The 20,049-nt window shown below is 35.9% G+C and overlaps 1 protein-coding gene across 3 annotated transcripts in view; it reads left to right on the forward strand.

Moving 5' to 3' along the window:
• Positions 1 to 20,049, forward strand: part of CSMD3 (CUB and Sushi multiple domains 3) — a 921,636-nt gene that overhangs the window by 883,745 nt on the left and 17,842 nt on the right. For all 3 annotated transcript variants that reach the window (XM_053661036.1, XM_053661038.1, XM_053661039.1), the window contains 5 exons: positions 988 to 1,161; positions 5,443 to 5,616; positions 7,034 to 7,107; positions 15,615 to 15,726; positions 18,048 to 18,227. In XM_053661036.1, coding sequence (XP_053517011.1) covers positions 988 to 1,161; positions 5,443 to 5,616; positions 7,034 to 7,107; positions 15,615 to 15,726; positions 18,048 to 18,227 — 714 coding nt within the window. The remainder of the gene's footprint in view (positions 1 to 987; positions 1,162 to 5,442; positions 5,617 to 7,033; positions 7,108 to 15,614; positions 15,727 to 18,047; positions 18,228 to 20,049) is intronic.

Below are 20,049 nucleotides of genomic sequence, written 5' to 3' on the forward strand. Positions count from 1 at the left end.
GAATAGTGTAATTGCAATGTCACATTTATATAATAATACTATTGATTTTAAAAATAATTTAGATTTCCCATTGAGGTATCTCTCTCCAAATAAATTGATAGGTTTGCATCTCCCTGGCATCTAACAAAGAATCCAATGCAAAAAATTCCTATGTGTGTTTTTCTTATTGATATCACAGTTTGGGAATCATATCACTGTAACTAGTACATGAAGATACATGAATAGACACTATATTTTAGAAGTTATTTCACACACAATTAATTGATCCTGATAATGACAATGTTACCCAAGTCCAAAAATTATTCGGATATGTTGCTAGTCATATAATCATTCCTCGTTTTCAGATTTTTGTAGCTGGTGCCTTTCTTTTTCCCTCATGTCTGTCACCTTAGCGACGGATCTCTGCTTGAGGACAACTTAAAGTACTTTTGAAAATGAATGTTTAAAAATCTGATAATGCATTTAAATGTTCTACACTAAGTTTTAACCTATGAATCTAAGTAGATAATAGAAACAATTTCGATATTTTAATGAGATAACATAATTTGTGTTTTCAGAAATATCATATAATTACTACCACATTCCTCACTACAAGGCTGGCACACAATGTGTGTAGCCAAACAACCTAACTCTTTATTCTGTCTAAACATCATTGGAAAAGAATATAAAACCATTAATTTATCAGTTACAATACTGGACAAAGATCACCCTCTATGTGCCTCCCCTGAGATGTCAGGCAGTTTGTAGTCTTGTAGGAGAATCTCTGACCTTCAGTAGCCAAATACCATCAAGAAGTGGTTGTATTCTACAGGGACTGATTCCAGGGATCTTTCAGAAATACAACCAGGAAAATAAAGCATGCCACATACCACATTGTCCTCCAAAAGGTTAAAGTAGCACAAATGCTTCTTCTGTTGGTATTTGTTTATTTTTTTACACCCAGGATATTTCCAAATCTGTGTCTAATCGCTTTTGATGTAATTGCAGCTGTTACCTGCCCAGCCCCTCCCCAGATCTCCAACGGAAGGTTGGAAGGAGCAAATTTTGACTGGGGCTTCAGTATTAGCTACATCTGTTCTCCTGGCTACGAGCTGTCCTTTCCTGCTGTTTTGACCTGTGTAGGGAATGGTACCTGGAGTGGGGAAGTACCACAGTGCTTACGTAAGTTTAATCTCCATACTTAAAATTGTATTTTTCCATTGTCACTCTTTTAGAGGTATTTTACTTAAATGATAACTGTTACTTAAATTTTTTTTAACTTTGTCAGAATAAATATGGGCTTACTCCTTCCAATGCGTAAAGTTTAATTTAAAAAATCAGTATTTATCAACATAGCTACTTTTCATGTAATTCAACCATTACGTTTCCTCTGCTGTAATCTTAAAGTTTAGACTAAATTGCTTTGTTTGCAAACTTTTCTTAATTTTCAAAATTATTCCACAAAATAGAGAACCTCCGAGATTAAGCTGCCAGAAAATTATTCTTATTTAAATCAGGTGTATCACAGCTAAATGCTTTAATTTAACCTCAAATCTCTTTCTTTAATAAATTCATGTTACTTCTACATGTTCATTGAAATCAAGTTCTTATGATGGCATTTGCTGTGATAATGATTGTAATTAGATGCCTAAAATTGCTAAGGTAAGCATAGAGATAAGAGATTATTATTTGTTTTAGAGGTTGCTGTATAGTTTGTATCCCAGCAAATATCATTTGATGATTAATCTGTATGATTACAAAACCAAAAAAAGCCAGATTTCTGTTTTATGTAAGTTATTTCAGCACGTGATGTGGGCAGTTCAGAGACATTAATTGCTATCCTATTCCTAGGCTTTTCCTTCCTAGCAATAGGTAGGAGAGCACCCCACCTGTCCCTATGGCCTTGACGTGAGGCAGAGCTAAGGGCCACAGCATCCTCCAGTCTCAGCTCATTCATAGGAGAAGCCAAACTGCCTGCCTCCAGCCTCACACAGCCTTTTCCTTATTTCCCCTGATCTCATGGTGGCCTGCTGTTCTCTACTCTTCCACTCTAACCCAGGTGCACAGGCTTCCTGACCTTTCTCTGAGCATTCAGCCTTGCTTTGGCATCAGTCCTTTGTGTATTCACTCTTTACTTCACCTGGAAATTTCCTTTCATTGTTTGGGCTTTTTTATTCAGAGTATCTATTCTCGCTGTTGTCTTCTCTCATTGTCATCATTAAAATTTTATATGTCAACCTATAACATTGCCCTTTTAGACTTTTCTTCTCCTTCATCATCTCCTGTCATCCCTTCTTTTTTCTCCTTTTAACACACTCTACATGTTACGTACCATATTTATGTGAATGATGCCCTACACTCAGGTTGTATCTCAGGTGTGTAGTACTATAGTACTTAAGGCAGTTCGGTATTGGTGCAGGGGTAAAAGGTAAAGCAGTGTTCCATTACAGTACAGAATCATTTACGACACTTGGTATATTACAGAGCTAAGCAGTCAGGGAAAGAATGGACATTGCAGTTAATGAAACAAGGCACTCAGTTGACAGGCACACACACACAGACACATTGCCTCTCTCCCACACCAAATAACAAATCAATGTATGTGGCTGCTTACACAGAGATGGGGACAAGGAAGTATTATAGAAATGAGTCTATGGCAAAGTTCATTTGATATAAATGAGAAAATCTCAATCAAGAGGCTTCTTAGGTGAAAAAATATGAATGCAGGTTGTAATATTTTCCTCTGACATCTTCTACAGAACAGTAGAAGATGGAGCTCCTATCTTGGATTGGGGCTCCATCTTGGATGGAAAGCATTCCACCTTGGGGACCACTCACCAACGAGTGGCCTGAATCAGACTGTCTGGGGTAAACCCTGATGCCCACATTGATTCCTGCTGAAACAGGAATAACCTCAGCCTCCCTGTGCTTCATTTTTCTACTGTAAAATGGTTTTCCCTGGAAGCCACCGGCAGACCTCACAGTGACACATCTTTACACTGTGGGGTGCTGCCCATTCCTCCATTCAGCTCCTTTTGCATTTTCCTAGAGCACATTGTTATGCTGTAAATCCAGTCTGATGGTCCCTGGGAAGTTCTGGAAAGTTCGAAGAATGACAGGAATATTTATTTTGTTTACCTTCTCTGGTGTTTCTTTTCATTAAAAAATATTTGTTGAGTTCTTCCTATGTATCCATAACTGGCTTATAGGAAGCACTCAATAAATATTAGCTGCCACATTATGTACAGTGGTATCTCAAGAGGACTGTGGCATTCCGACTTGTAACAGCCTTTTGAGCGTGTTCTATGTATATTGCCTTGTGTTGGAATTCCATCATCTACTTCCATCTATTTCTTGCAAGTGTTCTGAAATAGACACTATTCTGCTCTATAAAACACCCATCATAAGATTGTTTTAAAACATTTCTCAATAATGATGTTTTATTTTTTGACCTATTAAAATAGAAATAATAATAAAATTCTTGTGATTGACATTTAAATAACAATAACTATAGAAATATAATAGGGCTAACTTTTCCCAATTGTTTTACATATATAATTTTACTACATACAACAAGACCTCTGGGTAAATATGTTCAGTCATGACACTTTAATAGATAATGACAGTTGGGCTCAGAGATCAAATAGTGAGGACACTGTCATTATTTAGGGAACAAGCTACATCATCATGTGGCCAACAGTCACACTGCCAGGAAATGACTGAATATGCATTCTAGTTCAGAGAAGGTCGACTTAGCAGACAGTTCTCTTATCCGTCGAATAGGCAAGTTCATCCATTTAGATCTTTATAAAGAGGAAAGTCTTTTTAAATCTGTTCAAAGCATGTCATTTTGTGTTAAAATTTCTGTCATTGTGATCTGAAGCCTTTGAAAATAAACCGTCTTAAGCCTCTAAGCCTGACACCCCATAGGCAGTTTTGTTTAGGACGTGAAAATCTACAGATAGAAGCAGACAGAACAATGAGCATGGGGACAGCACTGGGGACTGTGAGTGGGTGTGTTTCTCTCCTTTCTCTCTTGGTTAAGATGTGATTTTGAGCTAAGTGACTCGGCAGAAATGTATGTGCAAGAGAAACTCTTCAAAAATGAGTTATGAAATAATTTGTCAACAGAAACAATTGCTAAAGCTAAAGTGCCCATTTATAATGATCCCCGAGGAAATCACCACTCAATTCAAAATATAATAGTGCGATGAGGAGCCTGGCCTGGGAGCCTAGGGTTTCTTGTTCTATTGCTAGAAGTGCTTGTACATATTAGAAATGGTGAAAATTGAAACAACATACCGTAAAAGTGTTTGTTTTACCTGTGTTACTTTACTCTCAATTTTTCCATCAACTTATTTGCTTTTATTATTTATGATTACTTTCAAGTGTTTAAAAAGGAAAAAAGTTTGTAAAAAAAAAAGAGTGTTGAAAATTTAAGTCTCTTGTAGTGTCTTGAAGAATTTCAGCAAGTCTTTCTTTCAACATTGGGCTTAAGACTGAGGTTTTCTATAATTAAGACATTCATTCATTCCAGTTTTCCTGGAGCATTTCTAGTTATTCTTTTTGTCCCCATAGTTGTCTGATCCAGTTAGAAGCTCCCTTTCATTTCCCAAAGTGCCTTGGTTTAGATAATCCATTTTATTGTCATCCAACCTATAGCCATCTTAAGGCAGAGTTTATGTTTTATTGTTGCTATTTGTTTGTATTATCAGGAAATAAGTTTTTAGCTGCAGAATCTACAAATTAAAAAATTGAGTACATGTAAAAATAGTTAAAATGGTAACTGATTATCTGTCATGTATTTTTACTGCAATAAAATTAATTGGATGAAATAAATTTTCACCCAATAAATCAATTGGGTGAAAAATCCTGACAAGTAGGTCCCTTTAGATATTGTAGACCATTGAGTTTCCTTAGTTTTGTATAGTTTTGGGATCTGATGATCTTCTCCTAAAGATAAACACTCAAAATTCCCCACAGTGTTTTGAAGGGGGAGTCACCAAAACAGTACCGTGCCCTGTCAGCAGTACACTATGAAAGAAGTGACCGTGTGTTTTACTCACAGAGCACTCTGGAGAGTATGACCTTGATGCCATGGGTTGATTCTCTCTGACAGAGCCATCTGAGGAGCACATGTCTTTTCAGGGTTACATTCAACTTTGTAGCCTGTATGTACACATACTATGTGGCTTGATTCTGGTCAATGTTAAAAGAAAAAACCTACAATTATTAAGGGGATTGGGTGAAAAACATCTGAATCAAACTAATGTTTAAAATAGTATACTGAGTTGAGCATTCGGTATTCATGTAGACAAAAGCTAAAAAATGCATTGGGATAGATTGACATGGATAGCATGTCATGTGAGTGCACTATTTCAGTTAGTTGTCAACATTTTTCTAAACTGTTTACTCCAGTGCATTCTAAATCTTTGTTATAACTGTCCTTTTTTTCACTTCCAGCAAAGTTTTGCGGTGACCCTGGTATACCTGCCCAGGGAAAGCGAGAAGGCAAAAGCTTTATCTACCAGTCAGAGGTTTCATTCAGTTGCAGTTCGCCTTTCATATTAGTGGGATCAAGCACCAGAATATGCCAAGCAGATGGCACTTGGAGCGGCTCGGCACCTCATTGCATAGGTAATGTCAGTGAAAGGTTGATCATGCTTCGTAATTTTGGGTATAATAGATGGTAGTGACATTTAATGGGTTTCTTTAACCTATAAGCTAGATTTGACTAAATACGAAAAACAAATATAAAATATAGAAGAAGTTAGAAGACACCGAAAGTGAACGTTGGTAGACATAATATTACTTTTAACATGGAAAACTTGCAGAAGGAACATTTGAAATATTTTTGTTGTTGTTTATCAATAAAATGAAAAGACAAAATCTTTCCTAGTACTAACATTATTAAGTACTAACATAAGTATAGATCTTTAGCATTAATAAAAATTATTCAAACGAAATTAAACTTGCTCCAAAAATATACCAAAGATGCATTGATTTTAAAATGGCTCTAAGTTCATTTCTTTAAGAAAAAAATGAATTAATTAAAAAAATTATTATTTGTTTATTTTTATAAAGAGGGAGAGAGAAAGAGAGGGGAAGAAACATGGATGCGTGGTTGCCTCTCATGTGTCCCCTACTGGGGACCTCGCCCCCAACCCAGGCATGTGCCCTGACTGGGAATCAAATAGGCGACCCTTTGATTCCACACTCAATCCACTGAGCCACACCAGCCAGGGCAAATGTATTTACTTTTTATTACATTTGACATATAATATTATATTAGAGTCAGGTGTACAATGTAGTGATTAGACAATTATATATCTTATAAATGTGTGATCATTCCAATAAGTCTAGTAGTCGTCTTGCCCCATACATAGCTATCATATTATTATTGACTCTGTCCCCTATGCTTACTTTACAACCATGTGACTATTTTTATAACTGGCAGTTTGTCAAAGAACATTCTATAATCCTAAAACTAAATTCCTCCTTTGGTAAACTAACCAGATAACCTATCATACACACTAGCCAACTCAGAGATGCACAGCCCTACCCTTCTTATGTCTGAATCCCCTACAGATATCAGTAAAATAATCCAAATAACTAAGTCCTGTGACTGGAAAAAACTCTTACTTCTTGAGGGGAATATTATTATACCTGAGATTATAATGTAGCAAAGTCCTTAGACAAATATTTTATGTATATATTCTCCCTTCATTTTTCTTTAAATTTTTATCCACAGAGTTAGTTGCACATCAAGTGCTTTTATATTGCAGGGTTTCAGAGCTCATAATTGCAAAATTTATATAAAGAATTGCATAATTTATATAAAGTGTAATTTATCTGAATTTCTTGTTGTGTTATTAGTAGGCTTCTGTCCATGGTAAGATGCTATCAGATGGACACTCTTGTATTACAGAGAGTTTAATCCAGGGCCATTTCATTAAAGCTGATATCACCTAAAATAGTTTTGTATGAGAGAGATATACATTTAGATATAACTATAAATTTTGAAGAAATCTTATGTTTTTAATCTTCATTTTAGAGCCTACTCGTACCTCGTGTGAAAACCCAGGGGTGCCACGGCATGGATCTCAGAACAATACATTTGGATTTCAAGTGAGTGCTTTAAATAAGTATTTCCATCTAACATCAAACTGTATCATAAGGGCTTCATTGGTTTACGCCCATGAAGTCCTATTGACACAAACAGAAGAAAGGTTACGCTTATGTCTGCATTTATGAATGTATTTATAAAAGGTAACGGGCCTCAAAAAAAGCTGAAGTGAAAGGAGAATAGAAGAAAAATAGGCTTCAAGAATAATAGCCTAACTGATCATGAGGATAAAAGAACAATGGGAATAGCTGTGAGTGTAGGAAAATCCATAAGCAGGAGGTGAGGGGGAGTAAGAGTAAGTGAGGGAGTGGAAAGGGACATGCTACCGGAAGAGATGGGAACGGTGAGGAACAGTACAGAGGACAGAGGGGAAAGCAGAGGCCACCGAGACAGAATTACCTACTACGTAAAACTTGGTTGTTCAATAAGGCAATTAGACTAAGATATTTTTGTTTGATAATGTGTATATAATACCAAAATATTTTTTACACATTGTCATTGATGGGAGAACCATCTGAGAAAATAATTGAACCATAACCCATTGTTACATGATGCATAGTTGGATGATTAAATTACAATTCTTTAGCATGCCCACTCATGTGTGGCTGACTTTCTTGTTCTCTCTTTTCCAATTTAGATTTTATGTAGAGGTTCAGCAAGGTTTTCATTACAGGGCCTCAGGGCAGCCAAAGTACACCCTGATTCCAAAAGAAAATTGCCCATTTCCACAACACCCAGCCGCTTTGTGTTGCAGGGTTCTCAAATTGTGCTGTTTTGTGTGAAATCCGGTGTGAGCCTGAAGAACATCTCTTTCTAAAGAAAGTATTCATCAAAGGTGCCATATTTTTTAGCTAAAAATACTTTCCATGCATCTACAGATCAGGCTCAGTACGGACATTGATTTGAGAGCATTTCCAGTTCCTCCAGTTTGCCTCAGGCCTGTCTAGATCATAAAAGTGTGAAAGAAGTGTCTCAGCCTCTATTGTATTGATGTTCTAGAAAACATTAAATTCCTATGTACAGAGATGTTTCGCCAGTTGATCTAAATCCTGAAACGTGGACAACTAGCTAAACAACATCAGTCTCCATCATATAGGCAAAGAAGCTACAATAGAGTGTGACGTGCTGTGGTCAGAGAGTGAGTCACTGACAGTGTCCTCACGGGGCACAAGACTGCGATGTTACTGTCTGCACACAAGATCAGGTGACTTTTCTGAAAAACATGGGTTCTTTCTAGTAAAGTAGCTCTGAGATAATGAAAATAGAAATGGGCAAAATTGAGTTTGGAATAGTCATCTAATGAAATGGTGAGTGGAGGTGGAAGAGGGTATAGGGTAGAAAAATGCGAATGGAAAAAATAAAATAAAAAGAATGAATAGAATCCTTAAGTCATCATTTTAAGAATCCTATTATAACCGTTAAAAATTTATTTAAAAATGAACCTAACTCTGAATCCATATTATTTGGTTAATAAAATATATATTAGAGCATTACATTCTATCTAGGTAAATATAAATAAGCTAGATTTCAAATATGGTAAAGTCTCTATATAATTGTATTAATCTCTATTATAATTGCAAATGGTATATTGTGTACGTTCAGTTAGAAATAAACTTTTGTACATGCATATGGCAGGTATGTGTGTATGTATGTTTATGTATACTAATTATATTTACTGTATATACAGGGTGGGGCAAGAGTATGTTTACAGTTGTGAATTTGTAAAGCAGTATATTCTTGCTTTATTATTTATTAATTATTATACTATTTTCCATGCAAACTACTAAACCTACTTTTGTCTCTCTGGTATGCACTAATTATATTTCCTAAATCTGCAGAGAGCCAACAGAATTTTTAAAATTTTAATTCTAACTACTATTAATTTATTAATATTCTAAATACAGATGGTCTTATAGAACCAGAAAAGACATCTTTATTGGTTAAGAAAAACTTTCACAAGTAACAGAAACTGTTTTGAGCAAGCTTAACCCTGAAGGCATATTACATGCCATGCGGCAGGTGTATTTGAGGCCACAAGAGAAGGATTTGAGTGAGACTCACCAAGCCCAGAATTTAGTAACTGGACCACAGTGCTCAGTTTTTTCCACTCATCTGTGTTTACTTCATTTTCTCTCTTTGCATATTGGCCATATGGCCAGGGGTGTATTATGTCTCTTTACACTTCAGTCACACACAGAAAGTGATTAATTGCCTCCATCTCAGTTCCAAATTTCCAGAGAGAGAATCAGAATGTTCTAGTTTTTGTATCTACCACTGGTTTTATCAGGTGGCAATAGAAAGTTAAGCAGAAAGAGCTGTAGAACCCCATTTCTGGGAGGGACAAGAAAAGGGAGAAAATTATGATTGCAATAGCATTCCAATCATTTTCTTCATTTTCTCTTTAATGTGTTCAGTTATTCACTCTTCTTTCCTGTATAGATTTATAATACTAATAGATTTTTTATGGACATAGGTATAACTATTAACATATAAGAATATATCTCCTCTTGATAGAGATGATAAAAATTGGAGCATTGAAAAAAATAACATTTATTTTTTTATCTAAAGTCTTGAAAATTGTAACAGTTTTTGTTAGAAATAGGCTGGCAGTGAAGGGACTAGCTGTCAAAATGATTGATACAACATGTAGATTAATTATGGGATAAATGCCAAATATATATTTCATTAACTGCTGTATTGCTCTAAATTGAGATTTGAGCTTTGGGAGATATATTATTTAGATTTAGGGCTTGTCACATAAAACTATATATATATACATGTGTGTGTATGTGTGTGTGTATGAATGAAATGTTTTGAATCTGACTCTTAGATGGTTAACCCCAAGATATTTAACACTAAAATAGTTAACTAACAAAATGGCCATTCTGATTGTGTGATTTCTAGTGTACAATCCAAATAGTACATAAGTACATTAAATAAGGCAACTGTTACTAGTGTCTTATTATATTTAAATGATGAATATGACAACAGAAAATTTTAAAACAAAAACCCATAAACTGTATTTGCTAAATTGTAATCTTATTAGTGTGTTTAATACAAACTGACAAAATACCTTAAAATTCAATTTTTTTAAAACCCAGAAACCCAGGGTTAAAAATTGATGCTCAGTGAAAACCCCCATTTGCATCTCATCTTAAACATGCTATTCCTTTATTGTTATGATCCTGCTTTTCTCCTTCAGTTCTGTTAATCTTAACTTCGGTATGCCTTTTACTAGTAGTTATCTCAATTTTGGAGGCTATAATGGCCAATATAAGCATAATAAAAATACAAGTAGAAAACTTGTTTAAAATAGATTACAGAGAGCATATAAATTTTTGAAACCTTAACTATAAATATATTTTGAAAGTTGGGACCTATACTGTATACTCAAATTAAACAAATGCGTGATATTAAAAATCAGATACAAATGAATAGAACGATGAAAATTCTAGCAGAGTCATTTACTATGAAATATCATGAAAGGGGGAAGTAGTTCTTATTTAGAAAGTTCTAAGTTTGTGCAAAAATTTCAGTTAATCCTATATTTAGTTCTCTAAACTTTACTATTTAGGAACTGAGATAAAACATTTAAAGAAGAAATAATGAGCTGAAAAAGATGTCATATGTACTAATCAGACATGATGTAAATTTTATAAGGCATTTGCATGCAACATGATGATTTGGGTTGATTTAAAGTAATTTTTATTAAAACATTGGTGAAAGTAAAACAATACGGATGATTGTTAACTCCTGATATAAAAATAGTTTTCAGTATTAATTTTCCCATTGTATATAACTGCTTACACAAACAGAACTTCTTAAAAATCCTCACCCAAGTATATGTTCAGTGATTTTAGAAGGACAGGGAGAGAGAGTGAGAGAGAAAGAATGTTATCGTTGTGAGATCAGCATCAGTTGGTTGTCTCCCATATATGGTCTGCCCTAGGTTTGAACCTGCAACCTAGGTATGTTTCCTGACCAGGAATCAAATATGTAACCATTGTTGTACGGATGTCATCCAACCAACTGAGCAACCTGGCCAGAGACAAATGGCACTTTTTATTAGTAAATCTTGGTAGGAAAATTTACATAAGTTATTTTTCCGTAACTTTAAAAAAATTAGATAATGCCAATTTTTATGATGTTGTTGTGACCAAACAAAAATGAAGTTTTTGGCTGCCTGTCTCCACAAAAGCCAAACTTGTGAGGCAGAGGCTGGTGGGGGGGGAAAAAAGTTTTATTTAGGTTCTGCATGATCCAGCAGAATGGCAAACTCTTGTCTCAAAGCCCATTTCCTATTCCCACCATAGAAAAATTCCAACCATCCTCAGCAAGGCCAAGACAAAAGCCAGTGTCCGGAGTTCTTGCTCCATTTTAAAGTACAGTACCTTGAAGCCAACAGACAGCTGCTAGGAGGTCATAGTCCCCGTCCAGGAAGCTTAGCTTCTTTCTGACCACTGTCCATTTTAGGCTCCTTCTTTTAGCCTGTGTGTGGGGCCCGTATGGCCCTCTGCCATGCAACTGCTAGAGCTGTATGGCTGTATACTCCTGGGGGAGAGCATGGGAATGCACCTGTGAGTGCAGCAGCAGGTGGGCAAGAGAGAAAGATACAGAGAGGCCACATCCTGGAGGCCTCAGCAGCCACATGGCACATGGAGAGAACAAATGAGTGCATCATGAGAATGCGGGGCATGAGCAAGAGAAAGAGAACTTCTTTATTCTCCTGGGATTATATTGCTTGGGTATGGGACAGACCAGGTGCTTTCCAAAAATGACCAATCGACTTCCCAAACTTTCATGCATTTCAGGTGGCTCCACCTTCCAAACTATCCCTTCTTTCCTTAGGCTACACTGACAGGCCTCTTTGGTCCAGCACCTCCCCCCAGTGCCAGTTTAACTTCTATGGCTCATGTGTCTGCCTCCCTCTGATTCCACCGCACACTTTTACCAGATGGGCAGGGGAGCCTTTTTTCCTATCTAAATTTCTTGCTAGCTTTTTTGTGCACTCAGTGCAAGAACCTCCCCCTGCCACCTTCTTGGCCAATTACTGAGACTCCCTGGCTCTCTGACTGACTGTTTTACAGTTACATTGTTATTTTTCTACAAATAATCAAAGTATATTATGCATATTAGAGGTTATTTAGAGTCAGAGGATCTATCAGGGCAAGTCATAAAAGGATGGAGAGCTATGTAAAATATATTACTAAGTGGATTTATCACTGAAGAAATAGTTAATTAATGCACTAATATTTGAAGAATACTTTGATGATTAATTTTAATACAACAAATTCTGGATTAAAAATTAATTATTAAATTTGTAGAATTTGATATATTAGATATTTCATGAGTATTTGTGACCATGACAATAATCTGTTAGTCAATTATTACTGATATATATAAAATACTTAAGTAGATTGTAGTTCTATGGTATCTGGTTAATATCTAAATCAGTATTTATGACAACTTCAGAAAAGTTTACAGGAGTGAGGAAAATAAGTCTTAAAAGTAAAAAAAGGCTATTTTTTCCTAACAGTTTTCTTACATCTTACTAATATAAATGTTTGATAAAATTACCCAAATGTACCCTTCAAAGAACAAATAATGACTAACTTTATGTTAACTAAAGCATAGAAGGGGTAACACTGTTCTTTCAAAAACTTATAGATTTATTAAATCTTTTTAAGTAACCAAATTTTATATTAAATTATTAGTCCCAATTTCTTCATCAATCCCAGTTGATTCAACATTGTGAAGACACTTTTCTAAGCTATTTGTTCACAGGATTAAGTAACATACAGCCTCTGAACTAGAGAAACTAACATTTTGGTATTTGGATCAGATGGAATAGTTGATTTCATAGGATGGGTAAAATATTAATAACTTGAAAGGTGCTAAGGAAGCACATAGTTTTTCTAGTCAGGTGCTGCAGGGAAGTCTTTTGAGTAATGTTGCCTGGACTAAGTCTTTTAGAGTAAGACTAAGAAAAAAAAGTTGGGAAAGGCATTCCGTACAGGGAGAATAGCATGCAATTTCATGGATCAAGATGGGAGAAATGGAGACAAGTTCAAGGGTTATGGTAATTGTCTACGGCTCTCTTTCTCAAAGTGTGGTCTTACCTGGAAACTTGTTGGAAAAGCAGGTTCTGCTCTGTCAGAAACTTGAGAGGGGTGCTCAGCTATGCGTGTTTTGGTAAGTCCTCCTGGCGATCTGCTAACTTTGGAGAAAGAAAGCTGATAGGAAAGTCTTCCAGGACTGAAACAGGTTTATGTAAGTGGTAAGGGGAGAGGGAGAAGGTCTGATAAAAATTTAGGAGGTAAAACTGTCAGTATTTGGTAGTAGATGAAATGAGGGTAGATTTAGGGGTAAGGGGTAACCCCATGATCTGAGATCTAGCATAAAGTAGGATTGTTGGATTGATAGACATGATGGGTTTTGAAGAACAGTTTAAAGAACAGAATTGCAACATCTGCATGATGAGCCACGTAATCTAGTGCATAGGAGAAAGTAAAAATCTGTAGCGCCACATAACACAACCTGAGGGAGTCCGTGAATGGCTCTGGAACACAATTCGAGGGACTCTGTTTCTATGGAATACAGCATGGCAAGCGCTGCCTGTGCAATATAGTAATGCAATAGTAATCTCGTATGAAATGGGGCTTTTAAGAGATGAGATATCTCCTAAAGGCTAAAGTGAAGGTGTTATGGAAGACATAGTACAAGGTAACTGAAAGGATAACATTTGTTATATAAGAATGACTATCGGGGTTAAATGTTTCTGGCAGAGCATAGTTCTGGCAGATAATGAGACTATGAGAAATGGTGAATTTAGCTAGTCTTGGGGTCCAAATAGAATCTTGTGTTAAATTATGTTACATTAGGCTTAGCCTCATGTTGCTTCAGCAGGTGGCAGTAGGATCTAAGGGGAAAGCAGGAGCGGGTTCTCTGTGGTAAGTCCTAAGAGAGCAATTAAGCATCTCAGACTCTGGTTGGGGAGGAAGGTTGAAGTGTCAAACCCTAACTACCCCTTATCTTATCCTCCACTTCTAAGCATAGAATAAATCCTGGTGGCTCTTGCTCAAAATATATTTTGGGTAAACAATTTCCTTCTCCTATCTCCTTCCACAAGTTAGCCTAGTTTTCACACTCAAATCTATAAAATGGCAGCTCCAGCCTCATAATCAGAATCACCATTCATCATTCATTTGGTTTAATAGTTTCTCCATATGACAGCTAATTTTCTAAAGAGATTATATTCTATACCAATTTTACTTGCTCTGAAAGCTTTAGAAAATTTGTTTCAATAAAAAAAAAACATTTTAAATGTCATAACCTGCCCTTTTGCTATTTGAGACTCTTAATTCTTACTGATGTCTGACTTAATAATTATAGCTAGAATTTATTTAAAACTTGTGTGCCATCCCTGTGTGAAGTGCATTATGTATCTTATTTTATTTCATCCTTAAGACAAATCTCACAGCAAATAATATTATAATCTTTATTTGTCAATGGGAAGTTAAGTCTCAAAGGTGAGATATACATTATTCAAGTAAGATAAGATCCAAAGTTAAAGCCAACTATATATCCCTCTGGAGTCTCTTTTCTTCTGAAACTGTATTTCATTGCCTCCCACTGTACCCTCAGCTTCTCTGCTTACTGTGTGAACTATCCATGCCAAACAATGAAATGCAGTCTCATTTTCGCTAAATTACCTGATGTGTATTTTAACTTCCATACATTTTCTCATCATTTTCCTATATTTTCCAGTTATTCCAGTTGCTCTCAAGCTTTCATGTTCATTAAACCTAGGGGGTTTGTTAAAACACAGATGGATAATTCCTACCCTAAGAGTTTCTGAGTCAGTGGGTCTGGGTAAGGTCCCAGAATTTGCATTTTTGACAAATTCCTAGGTGATGGTGAAGTGACTGGTCCTGGGCCCCCACTTTGAGAATCATTGTTATATATGTTTATCTCTATTCTGCATCCTTAAAATCTCAGTGCAAACTGCACTTCTTCCATTGTGTGTTTCTATTACCTTTACAACCTTCAGTAAACACTTTTGCATCTAATATGATATTGCATCTACTGTCTCCATATTCATTTGCCTTTTAGATTGTTAGTTATCTTTATTTCCGTATCTGTCACTATCTATCTTTATTTATCTATCTTTAACTCTGTCAGTCTCTCTGTTATTCTACCTTGTACTTATATATAGTTTATTGACCTTTTGCTACCCTTATATCTTCTCTATATTATGGCAAAAAGTTTGGCATGTATGTAAACTTTGGACACTCAAATATTTGATGATGATATGCACGCAAAGAGATCTAAGTGTTTTTCTTCCTCCCCACCCAATTTTATTTTAAATAAGATTTTAATTTATTTGCTCTCCAACTTCAACCGTACACAATTGCTTTTGAAATATTTTCTCAAAGTTTTTTCTGTCTGTTGCCATATTTGAAATTGCATTGTGGCATCTGTTTTTTTATCCCTCTGTAATTTGCTACAGGTAGGAAGTGTTGTACAGTTTCACTGCAAAAAAGGACACCTTCTCCAGGGCTCTACCACACGCACCTGCCTCCCCGACCTCACATGGAGTGGAATTCAGCCTGAGTGCATACGTGAGTATTGTGGCTAAGGAATTATGTTTCTCGTGGCTCGGAATTTACATGCATTTTTCTTCTAATTATGCAAATCAATGCATATCCACCCAATGGATGCATCACATTGCTGTTTTATATTATTACGAACATATATTATATGTTCATCGATGTGATTTTCTTTTTATGCTGTAGCCCTGTGCCCATTGTGAAGCACTGTTACTAAAGAAGTGAGAAGGCAGGAGGCACATTTTTGTTCTTTGTGAAAAGCCCTGGTCATTGTGTTCAGTCCAGTCACCAGGAGATTTTGGATGATCATTATTTTTTAGATTTATAGATCTATCCTATGAACCTGAAATAGGTACAGGAGACTCCAACATAGTGACCCTTAGTATTATCACTTGTGAAACTATCTGAGAATCTGAAGAATGCTAGAGATACCCCTGTAAGAAAATATGCACCTCGACTGAAAATTGGAATACTAATTCAGGATTTCCTGGAGCTTGTGGATGTGCACTGACCCTGAACTGAGAACACTTGCTGTACACAGTAAATCAGAACAGATTTCAAGGTCATTACTAAATAGTCTTTTCTTACTTACAGTTAGAAATCCATTTCTGGTAAGTTACTTACCTCTCGTTTTCTTCATATCTCCTCTTTTTTATCTCCTCCCCCATCTTTTTAAATTCTTGCCCCCTTGGGAAAAAAAATATAAAGAGTAAGCAGGAGGAGAATGGTGTATAACTTTTAGGAATTGCTGAAGTTCAAATGAGACCTGAGAATTTACTCTAGCCCTGTTCAGTACCACCCCGATAGTCCCAGGAGCCCCCCCATAAACCCTCCAGTCATGGAAAAGCAGCAGGACACCCCATTAAGTCGTGCCCCACACCCACTTCGTTTATATTTAAATGTGGCAAAATCCCTTAAAAGAATTCCTCAGTGTGCACTCTAGAACAGCTGTGTGGAACGTGACTAAGCATTTCATAGTAAATTTAAATTCTTTGATGACCTACATTTAGAATATGATGATTTAAATGAAGATAAACAGCTTCTGTTACTGCAGAGCATGTCAGAATTTTAATATGTGCATAATGATGGGGCTAAGAATGTAGTGGAGACAACTGTGAGTGTTTATCCTTAGCAAGAGTCACTTCATGAGGATCGTATTTCATTAACAGAATTATATCAAGTATAAACCACACAATACAATGTTTATCACATAGTGTTAAAAAATGTTATCTATACCTTTGTAAATCTCCATTGGGAGACAAATGAAAACTTTTGTCCTAAACAAATTTATCCATAGAACACTTGGTTCAGATACTCTTTAAGGATTGTTATCCATGAACAAGTGATTGGAAGTGTTGTCTTAGGGGAAAAAATTCTTGTACCATCTATTTCTGATTGAAAATGAATAGTCTTTAAAAGACACAGACAGGTGAACTGGGGGTCAGGGCCAAGAAGTGCCAAAGGTAGAGATAGAGAAGAATCGAGGTAGAGAATTGGAAATGAGCAGAAATGAAGAATTTGGGCAAAACGTTAAATGGATGAGAAAATACTGCTAACATATGAACCCAAAATACATCCAAAAAATTTTATATGTAAAACATGAAATTGTACTTTCAACATTAGGGAGTATTAATTAATATCAGAATGACATAATGAGCTATGGCTGGATTTAACTTTAGAAAGTGTGTTTTTAATTTAAAGTAAATATAATAAAGTATCATAAACTAATATTCCCTAAACTGATATAGGAAATCAGAGTTTGACATACTGTAAAACATTTCTTACTGTGAGACCTTTTAAATGCTCATATGTATTGTGATTCTTTAAAACGGTGATCAGAGGGGAGAGGGAAGGGAATTTAAGGGGGGAAAAGGGGAGGGATTTGGAGAAGCAAATATGAAGGACACAGGGATGAGAACTGGGGGGTGGAAATGGGAGGGAGGTGGGGAGCACGGGGTGGGAGGGCTGGGATGGGAGAAACACGCAAAAAACTACTTGAAAAATAACTAAATAAAATTATTGAGAAAAAAATAAATAAGTAATAAAATGGTGATCTAGGGTACATTTGTGGGCTGACATATGCACAATCTTTTTTCCCTCAGTTTATCTATGGACATAACATTCACTGGATGATTAGGGAATGCTAATCTATGAAATCAGAATGTATAATTACATTTGTACATTTCCTTCGACTCATTGGAATAATTATTTTAAAGTATATTTATATAAAGATGTTAACAGAGTTCTAAAAATATACCATGTCTCTAGTCTCAAAATTTTCTTAACGTGTCTATAAAAATGAACATTTTTCTCTTTCTTGTTTTAAACTATAGCCCACAGCTGTAAACAGCCAGAAACTCCTGCTCATGCAAATGTCATGGGCATGGACCTTCCCTCCCACGGCTATACGCTGATTTATACCTGCCAGTCTGGCTTCTTCTTAGCTGGTGGAACAGAACACAGGGTGTGTAGGTCTGATAACACTTGGACTGGAAAAGTGCCTGTTTGTGAAGGTAAGTTTTTTGTATAAGACCTTTTCACAAAAGATATTGTACTATTTTGACCTCTCTTAAGTACAAGAGATGAAAAAATTCAATTTAAATTAGCTTAAAACAAGGAAATTTGTTGAACAAGTAAAGGAAAGGAGTAACGTAGATACTTCAGGACTCAGAGACACAAAAATATCACTCAGGTCTTTATAGCTTCTATACTATGCTCTGTTGTTTATCCTTGCCTTTATTACTTCTAGTTTTCTATTCATAATAGGTGCACGGTTATATAGGGCTAACTGTAACAAAGTAGCACAAGTTGGGTGGCTTAAAAGAAAAGAAAAAAGTATCTTCTCACAGTTCTGGAGGCCAGAAGTCCAACATCAAGTGGTCAGCAGGTCCATGCGGCCTCCAAAGGCTCCCTCATTCCTTACTCTTCCCTCACTGCTCATGGCGTCTGGCTGTTCTTGGCATTCCTTGGCTCATAACAACCTCATTCTGTTTTCTACTCTCTTCATCACAAGGCCTATCCTGTTTATCTGTTTATGTCATCTCTGCTCTTTATAAAAACACCAATCATTAGATTTCAGGGTTATTTCAGGATTACTTCACCATGAGAGCCCCCACCGACTATATCTTCAAAGTTCCTATTTCCAAATAAGATCATATTCTGAGGTTCCTGATGAACATAAATTTGGGGGTATAGTCTTCAACTTCTTAGAGGAGGGACCATTGATGCCAGCATTTCTAGGCTGATACGCTGCTGGCAGAGCAACCCTGGTCCAAAGAGCCTTTCCCAAAGCTTGGCCATGAAAGCACTCTTCAGAAGTTCGAGTGTCACAGTGTTGAACAGAGTCCATGTCCAAATGCATCACTCAACCGGGGTGATAGGTTTCACTGACCTTGTCTAGATGAACTGACCACTCCTCTTGCTGCTTAATTAGGACAATTCCCATCTGGACAAGATGTAAGGAATTTACCAGAGAAAATAGGGTTATATTTCCAGAAGAAAAAGCAAAGGAAATTGTTCTGAATTCTAAATAAGGTCATCAATTTACAGCCTTTTTCTTTTCTTTTTTTTACATTTTTTCAGACATTCTAATTCTTGATCTCTTAACAGCATTGACAAATGTTCATGAATTTATCCTTCTTGAGATGTTTTTACTCTCTTAGCTAGACCATTGCCATTATTAATTTTCAAAAAGTTTATACATCCTTGTCCTCGAGACCTTATTCTATTATTTGCTTGTCATTGTCTTTCTTCACTCTGTCCTTTCATCTGCTCCTCCCCATCTAGAATATGATCTCAATAAATAGAAAAACCTTTGTTCAAAGTATTTAAAATTCTAATTTTAACATTGAGATCAGTTCCTTGCATGTGAAAACTGTTCAATAAATATTTGAATAAATAGATATGTTGTTCCTTCATAATTCTGCCTATTTATTCTCCCTTATAAATTAATGTTCTACCCATGATTTTCTAAAGGCGTGGTTCTTAGCCATCTCATTGTTTTACTTTATATTCTCTCCCTAGGTAAGCTCATTTAAGCCCATGTCTGCAACAGAGTCTCTTATGGAAACTATTCACATATTAATATTTCTAGCCTATTTATCTTTTCTTAGCTCCAGACTTATATATGTTCAGTTGCTTACTTGACATCTCTTCTCAAACTCCTCAGAGAATTTCAGTACTCAATATATGCTAATCTGAATTCATATATTTCTTTTTACCGTTGTCTTCTTTTGGGAATCCTGTCTCAGTGGTCTATCATCATGTCATACATAGAAACCTGGTAGTCAGCTTTGACATCTTCCTATCCCTTTAAATCCACCAGGATTTCAACAG

This window comes from Artibeus jamaicensis, unplaced genomic scaffold (genome assembly GCF_021234435.1).
Source record: "Artibeus jamaicensis isolate MK-2021 breed Jamaican fruit bat unplaced genomic scaffold, CSHL_Jam_final scaffold_916, whole genome shotgun sequence".
NCBI classification, from domain to species: domain Eukaryota; kingdom Metazoa; phylum Chordata; class Mammalia; order Chiroptera; family Phyllostomidae; genus Artibeus; species Artibeus jamaicensis.